Here is a 9,252-nt window from a genome sequence, read left to right as displayed (position 1 = left end):
CTTAAATGGATAAACTAAAAAAAAATCTTTATCATAAAAGAAAATTTTATTCTAGGAAGTCTGAAACTTAAAACAACTGCTCCTTCTAATCCTGGCCTACCTGCTCATGTTCATCATTCTCACCTGGGTGGTTAAAAATATGAAATAAACTAAAATGAGTCTAAGACTCAGCAAGAAATCCATCACAACGTAAACATAATAAACATAAAGTTTTCATAAAAGTTTTCATAATGAGAGATTAAATTCATAACTATTCATACTGATACTTATACTATGCATGACTTAGTTTTCATGATGTGGAATGACATGATCGTGTGCTAAGCTAGATGACATGTTAATCATGACATGCGAGATATATAAACATTGGCTATCAAGAATCGACTTCAATAATAATCTATCTAAACTGACATGTGATGATCATAATTTGTGATCAAATTACTTATCTCGAATCGCTAATCCAAGGTCTCGTCTCGAAAATCGTTATCTATACAAAGTATCATATGTCACTAACTTTCTAAAAAGACGTGTAATAATGTTTTATTTAATAATAAAACAAATACCTACCAAGGGAGATAATATTAATAATTAATCAATTTTATCTAAACTTAATAAATATTAATATTATTTAAATTCTAATAACATATCTACACTTTCAAATTATAGCTTAGTAGGAAATCATATTAAAACTATTAAGGTAAATGGTGGAAATTTTCATTTAATAGGCTTAAACAATTTAAGGTGTTCAATAAAATAAGAGATAAGTCCATAGTAAGAAAAATATATCAGATCGATTACAATATGTCATAGATACAAAAAATAAGGGCAATAACATAATAATAGTACTTAATAGTGTACTTCTATTATTAGATTTACAATACATTAAGAAATAACATTTTTTTTGATGGTCTGCACATGCTTAACCAAAAACATAAATGTAACTTTCAAGTGAAAGGGAAATATAAGGGCAAATTTGTAATAAGGTTGAATCTTTGTACGCTAGCTAAAATGTTTAAAGTAAATCTCAACTTAACAAGACATTACATGAACGAAAAGAAAGGGTTAGGGACGAAAAAGAGTTTAACGTAATATCATTTCGAAAATCTCTACTGTAGGGTAACTTAAATGAAGTTCCTTTCAAACTTGAGACATGCAAATATTTATTGAGAGGCTGAGAGTGCAGAGTGGTTGTAGCAAACTACAAGAGGTAACTTTATTGGGAAGGGTTAACATTGTTTGTCCTCTAGCACTAGTTTATGGCAATTAAACCAAGGAAATAGCAAGGAAAAAAAACATAACAGAGGCATATGTCAGCAATGAAGAAGATTAGAGACAAAGAGCTAACTGAAAGAGGGACGACGTGCAACGAATAGGAAGTGGAAGTCGGTTTCTATACTTGGTTTGTGTTGTTTGCTTTAGGCTTTACTAAGATTGAATTTACAGACAGCGGGGGGGCACCGGGGAGGGATAAATAGATGAAACCGTCTTGAACGTGTCCAATTCAAAGAGCTTCAAGGAGTTTGCAGGAGAAAGAATCGGTGATTACATCGAAAATAGAGGGATAGTGACGTGCAGTGAAGAGTGAAATATTTGAAATAAAGTCCCATGTAGTTAAAATTGACTTAGGCACATTTTTCACATTTAGAGAAGATATGGTAAATCACTAGAATCAGTTAAGTGTTTACATCCTATAAAACTTAATACGGGTTTTGGGTTAAAAATTAAACTAATATTCAATAAATAAAACCTTAATAATAATAATAATAATAAGAGGATTATACAATAATATAAGAAATCGAAATATCAAAATATTCTCATTTAATCTCTAAACAAATCTGGGTTGGGTTTTTACAAGGCATTAGGCACCAATTGGGCCGGCACAAGATCTAAGACGTCTAAGACATCATGAACAGGCCGCACAAAGGGCAGATGGAGCCCCATTGAAAACATAGCCAGATAAAGCACAACATAGATGGCCATACCTCTAATGTCAACGGCTCCCTACCGTTGGCCGGGTAGCGACAACCCCATCGAATCAAGGATATTGAAGTGATCTAGTTCGCGACGTGAGAGGTTGGAAACCCAGCGATGGCTTTCGAAGATGAAACGGGAAACATCTCCTTCAACACTAGGGTTAGTGGTGGCGCCTTCACGATGGGCAAAAGGTTCGCGGGGTCATGAAGAACCACCGCCCCAAGAGGGGCCTGCACTTTGGTCCTTGTTAGAAGCCATGGAAACGTCGAGAACAGAGGAAAGTAATGCAAGAAGAAAGAGGAGAAAGCTGGAAGGCACCAAGGGTTTTGAACGCAAGAGTACACGAAGCTTGCGCAAGAAGATAGAAAGTGAGGGAAAATAAAAACAAACAACGAGGAACAATAAATACTGGCGACAGTTGAAAAGTGGAATGCGTATCAGCTTCTAATAGACATCCTGGGGGAATAACGAAGCAGAGCCCCAAACATCGCCCCAAAAATGACTTTAAATACTGGCAAAGACTCGCGGGGTAATCGGAGGGAGCTTCGGCCCAACACCTCGTGGTTTAAAAAGTCCCATCGCATGGCATACGATGAAGCTTCATGGGATAATTGGAGGGGAACAAACTAGAAGGACTTTAATACCACCATAATGGCTCGTGGGGTGCCACCCTAGGCCTGGGCCATGAAGGGCCCAACAAGTCACTCAAGTCCTATACGTCGCCCTTACCCAATAAGGCTAAGGTTAGTTCGTTAAGGGAAATGCCCGCCCACTTATCTTGAGATCGTTAGGATAGTCACTCATTCAAAACAAGTGGATAGCCCGAAGGAACTGGGACTCAAATTTCAAATAGTGGGTAAGGCAGTTGATGAGACTTTTATATTAAATGTCTTCAAGCCCTCTCAGTTAAATTAATTTGTGCCATTCCAAAGTGTATAAGAAATCTTACATCAATATGACTCAAATCAGGGTTAAAATGACAGTTAGAAACCTTTAATAAAGAAAGCTATCACATTCATTTTTCGGCTTAACTTTTTTTTTCTGTCCTATTTTCATTTTGGACAAAGTTTTATTTTTCGACCTATCTTCGTTTGTTTTTCAGCTTAAGTTCATTTTTATGGCCTAACTTCAAATATGTCATGCATAATGGCTTCAAATTTGCGTTGCATATTTTACAAATTTGGGCATAACAAAAGTGTCCTGACTCAAAACTCAATGGTGGTAGTGATCTAGTAGATTCCATCCATGATTATAAATTACATGCATCCATGAGTATACATTGATTATTACAAAAGTCAAACAGTAGCTATTATCGTTTTGGCTGATGTGGCATGTACATCAGCTCGTGGAAGACTCCCTATTAAACTTTTTATATATATAAATATATATATATATATATTTAAAAAAAGAAAAGCAAGAATATAAAGTAAAGACTAATGTTTTTTTTTTGTTCAAGTAAAGACTAATGTTATATCTGAAATTTATTGCTTAGAAGATTTTATTGACGTGGCACCATAAGATTTATTAAAAAAATATAAAATATAAAAAAAATCAAACACAAAAATAAAACACATACGAAAGTGGTTGAGAACTTATGGAGTTTGAATTCTAGATGGCTAGCAATACTCTTGAGAAAATAAGAAAGAGTAATTCTATATATAATTATGTAATACATAAATATCGTATAATTGTTTTGAAAAAAAAAAATTTATTATTAAAAAATTAATTTTTTTATATAAATCTTATATTTTATTCATATTTTTCGAAGATGTTATATAATTTAGGATTACAAATATGTTTTTAAAAAGAGTTTAAACAAAAAAATTGGTGAGAATTGCCATGGGCATCACGTCGGAATATATATAAAAAAAGAACGGTGAATTGGATATGCCAGACATTCAAAGGTGTGACTCTGCGACTCTCTGAGACTATCGCTTTCGTGTACGGTTTGGGGACTCTTTCGTGGAAAGAGCGAGGGGGGTTAGCTGAGGATCCTTCCTTGTGCTTTTGCCTATTGTATCAACCCCTCTTCCTTGTCAACGCTTATTTGATTTTCGTTTTTAGTTCTTATCATTTATTCTTATCCTTCAAGCGATTACAGAATGGCTACCACTGGGAACAAGAACATTAATGCCAAATTGGTGAGCATTTTCACGTGATGCAAATCATGATATGGGTTTGACTTGATTCTAAATAAGTTCAACTCGCTTGTTGATAAATGTGATGCAAATTGTGACGTGGATTTAGCTTAATTCTCGAGAATACTGTTTGCGTTTGGATTATTTCGATGCAAATTTTAGTACTTGTCTGGCAGGATCCTCAAGAACTTTATTTTCCAGTTCACAATTTCAATGCAAATTCTAATTTTGGTGTGGTTTGATTCTCAAGAATTTTGTTCGAGTGTCATGATGAATTTGATTACAAAACCTGATAGGTCAGCCTTAGATCTCCGGGATTTTGATTTCTTGGTGCATAATTTTGATGAAAATTCTGTTGTGGGTCGGTCTTAATTAATTCTCATGGGTTATGTTTGTGTTGAACATTATTTTTTATGCAATGTCTGACGTGGGTAAGGCTTATTTTCTTAAGTTTCTTTCTTAGATTGTGCGTATATGTTTATATATTTCTTATCTACGGTCTGATATGGGTTTGCTTTTATACTTGGTTTTTTTAAGCAGATTTTAATGTAGCTCTGGGTAATCTTTTGTATTTCTTAATGAATAGAAAGTCATATTTTGAAGTTAGGGTTTAGGTCATTCTTTCTTTTTACAACTGCTTTGAGATGATCCTGAGTTACACAAAATGTTTGATGTTTTGCTTCAGGTGCTTCTGGGTGATGTTGGAGCTGGGAAGTCTAGTTTAGTCTTGCGCTTTGTTAAAGGGCAATTTATTGAATTTCAGGTTTGGTGTTGCTAATAAGATGTATCTATTGCGTTCTCAATTTAAGCATCTGGCTCTTTGATCCTGGAGGATGACATTATGTCATGTAAACTCTGTAGGAATCAACCATAGGTGCTGCCTTTTTCTCACAAACTTTGTCTGTAAATGATGAGACTGTAAAATTTGAGGTGTGGGATACAGCCGGTCAAGAGAGATACCATAGCTTGGCTCCAATGTACTACAGAGGAGCTGCTGCTGCAATAATCGTGTATGATATTACAAACCAAGTAAGTGCATCATGAGAAATGAAATTTGGTTGTAGAAATATGTACTACTTCTGATTCTATCTCTTTGCAACATTATACAATTTATCGAGTTAAATGAGAGGATAGATTCAACAACACATGAGGAGTGGGCTAGGATTTTATACAATTACAACCAATTTATAGCTTTGGATTTTATTTTTATATCTGTGAATTCTTATAAAAAAAATTATATTTGTGAATAAGTCAGTTTGCCCTGTTTTGATATTTCTCGTTATAGATGTAGCGATGCATGCAATTATGTAAACTCTTTTCTATGATCTGTAGAAATAATAGAACAAAAAACTAAATTAAGGAGCAATAAGTCTGGAAAAGAATGCTCTTCATTTCATGTGAAAGCAGAGTTGATATTCCCTTAGAAAGGAGTACTGAGAGAAAGGGAAGTCATTAGAATGTTCGCTTTGAAATAGCCCAGCATCCCTTAAAAGCTCACTATATTCTTGATTTTATAGATCTTGAAACTGAAATATGTTTTATTTTGATATGAGATCATGGGCTAAAGCAAATGGTTAAAGCTAAAGCAATTATGTAATATTCACACAGGTCTCAGAGCGGTATTATTAAAATTTTAGATTCATGGGTGAAAGGAAATGGTTTAGGCGAGTTACTGATGGCTTCATTACTATACTTCAACCTAAGCAAAGCTTTTAATTTTGTTTTCTTCTCTTTTAGGCCTCATTTGAGCGATCAAAAAAATGGGTCCAAGAACTTAAAGCACAAGGTAGTGTTTACATTCTGTGTTGTACTGTAGAAAAGCATGCTTTTACGCATATATACCTCTCTTTATTGGCCACTCTTCAGGTGGTGGCATTTAATGGCCCTACTTCTGATTCTGTGACATCATTGATTGAACATACTTGTATTAATTGCAATGAAAGAACATTAACTTGTATTTTTAACTGTTTTTGGTAGCATTATATTCTTCCTTTGTTTCTTAAATAATGTTTCCTTTTTCATTTTTGTTGCCACAAGGCAATCCAAATATGGTCATGGCACTGGCTGGTAACAAAGCAGATTTGCTAGATATGAGAAAGGTGACAGCAGAGGCAAGTACATCATTCCTGCTATACTTATGTACTTCATCATTGTTGGTAAATCCTGCAATACATGCACTCTATTGCAACTTAATGGCTCATGCCTAGAGGTGAGGGTGTTTGGTAATATTAATTGTCTTAGAGAAACCCCTAGGGTTGGCTCAAGTGGTAAGGGCCACGGTCTTGGAGCTATGCTCCCTCTAGATCTAATGTTTGAACCCTTGGGAGCAAACAATTTCTAGGAGTCACATTCCATCGGTGAATAGCCAATGATTTAGCTAATCTATGTGTTGGGGACACATTACGCAGGTCCATGGATTCCTTGCTATAAAAAGTTGTCTTTGAGAATATGTATAATTATTTACTTCATGATTTTGCAAGATTAAGGTTGTGTTTGGATTCTGAGATGATCTGAGTTGATCTATGAATTGTAATGTTTTGTGAGTCTCATTGAGATGTGTTTGAATGTAAATAGGTTGAGATATATGTTTAAATGTATGAAATAGGTTGAGATGAGTTTAACTTTTTTATGGGAAGTTGAAAAAGTAGTGGGTACCATTAATGATTAAATTGAGATGAGTTCAACAACCAACCACAGCCTAAAGAGACAATGGATATAATTATAGAAGTTGACATACTTGTCAAAAAAATAATAATAATGATAGTTGACATGCTTGTTGGACAAATTATTGTGTAATTTATGCCATTTTTTGTATGCTTGGCTCATTTATATTTTGTGATAAGTAAAATAATGGGATCTAAGGGAATACTTGACTCATTTATATGAAACGGGTTAAACAGGTTGTGTCCAGTTTAGTCCTATAAAAGTTAATTATTAAACAAGTTATGAGGGTTGTCTCGTGTCACCCGTTATTTATATAGGTCACGTTAGGGTTTGACCCATTTAATTAAACGGGTAGGGTTCGGGTTGACCCATGTAGTCTAATACTCATGACTTGACACATACGAACACAACCTACAAACAGGAATTGTCAGCCCTAGTCAAATCTGGTTAAGCAGCTGATTTCTTCCATGTTGGTGAAAAATAGAATGACATGTATAGGAAATGAAATCAGTATGCTATGTCCATTACACATCTTTTTTGGGTATATGGAGAAAGCGAGCTCCCCATGTCTATTCCATACATAAGGGTTTGGTAATGTACTTTTTTTCCTTGGAGACTTTATATATTTCGTCATTGAAGGGATTATGTTTATTAATTCTAGGCTAGATCTCAAGCTGGAACCTGCTTCTGGTTAACAGATTATTATTTTGGTTTCACGTTAGTCTACATATTTTACGTTTATCAGTTTGTGTGTTTCTTATGTGATTGCTACTTTGTTACAGGAAGCACAAGCATATGCTCAGGAGAATGGCCTTTTCTTTATGGAAACCTCTGCAAAAACTGCAACTAATGTCAATGACGTCTTCTATGAGATAGGTATGTTCCTATGGTAGTTGTTTAGGTCAATCAGCCCATCTTCTACAAGTGAAAACAACTTAAATTGTATGAAGGCATCAATAAATCTTGCCTTTAACATCTAAATTTTTTAGATCTGTTTGTCTTTGGACTTAAGTAGATAATGTTTGCTGGTAAGTTATTCAGGAAACCCCTAGGGGTTGTCTCAAGCGGTAAAGACCTTGGGCTTGGGGGTATACTCCTCCCCGGTCTAAGATTCAAATCTCCTTAGGTGCAAACAATCTCTAGGAGCCATCGGACTGGGAGATTTTCCTCTTAAATTACCCGAGGTGCACTTGCGGAAAACTTCTTGCCAAGGGCATGTGCACCTCCGGGATTAGTTAGGACGCTGTTCCCGGACATCCGTTGCCAAAAAAAAAAAATGTTATTCAGGAAAAAGTCTGTTGAAATATATCTGAGGTTATTATGAAAATAATGCTGGAGACTTGCAGGGACCAACCTAATCTACCCGACATCTTTTTCAAAGCCAACATCTGCCATAACTGCAGAAACACAAAACTCCTACCTATAGCATACAGATTGATCTGCTTGAGTGTTTGCACATGTATGATATCTCTCTTTGAGAATATAATAATGAGCATTGTTTGGGTTTTTCTGTACAGCAAAAAGACTGCCTCGAGTGCAGCCAGCGCAGAACCCATCAGGAATGGTTCTTATGGATAGACCAGCACAAAGGGTAGCAAGTGCATATTGTTGCTCTTAAAAAAATCAACGGTGCTTCTGCTACATGCCTGAACTGTACATACATGTTTGCTAGGATGCTTTATTTTCTCGTAGTAATTTTTTTTTTATTTGTATTTTTTTCTCGTTGTAATTGATTATACTTATCGGCTACAATGTAATGAAATGCTGTTGTGCTTAACTTTCAGTTGCGTATTAACAAGGAGGTTCAGACTAATACATACTGTTTGTTAAATTGAGAGGCAAAAATGATGATTGTAATCTGATTACACGTATTGACATGTTCATCAGTAAACAGAAGTTGCAGAATAACCTTGCAATGAAACGAGATTAAGCAGCCAATAAAAGATTAGTTGCTACAGTGAGAAACAAACCTGATCGTACGCAGATTAAACATTTGTGATAGTTCCACAAGTGAAAATAATTGCTGTTCCTGTACAGAACAACCTTGTCCTGATCACGTCCTTACAAATGTTTATGACTCAAATTTGGTTTTTTTTGGGGTCAAATTGCTCTATGTCATCTACAATCTTATTTTAAATATCACAATCAAGCGCAATTTTACATCTAAGATGGGTCCGGCCGAGTAGGAGGTGGAGTCATTCGAGACACAGGGCATGGCCTAGGACTGGTTCAATTCAGGGCATGCCGGCGAGGGCTGAGCTGCATGGGTGCCTAAGCCTATGCATATTGGCGGGCGAGCATAATTTATCGACATTTTGAATGTCTGGTTGCAAATCGCAGGTCTTTGTACTCTCATCACTCCCACAGACGATGTACATTCTATATTCACAGGCACGCACACGTCTTTTAACTAATGCAGCGACTTATGTGGTGTGATTTGTCTTCTTGGGTGACCCTGCAACCTTTTCTTCGCAGAGAA

The 9,252-nt window shown here is 35.5% G+C and overlaps 1 protein-coding gene across 1 annotated transcript; it reads left to right on the top strand.

The window, feature by feature from the left end:
- Positions 1–3,857: 3,857 nt before the first annotated feature.
- On the top strand, positions 3,858–8,604 carry LOC109004726 (ras-related protein RABF2a). Its single transcript, XM_018983369.2, has 7 exons — positions 3,858–4,112; positions 4,795–4,872; positions 4,971–5,138; positions 5,847–5,895; positions 6,147–6,220; positions 7,556–7,649; positions 8,291–8,604. The coding sequence occupies exons 1-7, from the start codon at positions 4,074–4,076 to the stop codon at positions 8,389–8,391; spliced, it is 603 nt and encodes a 200-aa protein (XP_018838914.1). The 5' UTR covers positions 3,858–4,073; the 3' UTR covers positions 8,392–8,604.
- Positions 8,605–9,252: the final 648 nt, after the last annotated feature.

The sequence above is a fragment of the Juglans regia genome, chromosome 4 (genome assembly GCF_001411555.2).
Source record: "Juglans regia cultivar Chandler chromosome 4, Walnut 2.0, whole genome shotgun sequence".
NCBI lineage: Eukaryota > Viridiplantae > Streptophyta > Magnoliopsida > Fagales > Juglandaceae > Juglans > Juglans regia.
The sequence above is the reverse complement of the archived record's forward strand: the minus strand, read 5'-3'. Positions and strand labels throughout refer to the sequence as shown.

What these genes read in the sequence shown, in the direction of transcription:
- LOC109004726 (XM_018983369.2), top strand. Translation starts at nt 4,074, where the DNA reads ATGGCTACCACTGGGAACAAGAACATTAATGCCAAATTG. An exon ending in AGAACATTAATGCCAAATTG is followed by an intron (nt 4,113 to 4,794) that starts GTGAGCATTTTC and finishes GTTTTGCTTCAG; the next exon opens with GTGCTTCTGGGTGATGTTGG. An exon ending in TGAGAAAGGTGACAGCAGAG is followed by an intron (nt 6,221 to 7,555) that starts GCAAGTACATCA and finishes ACTTTGTTACAG; the next exon opens with GAAGCACAAGCATATGCTCA.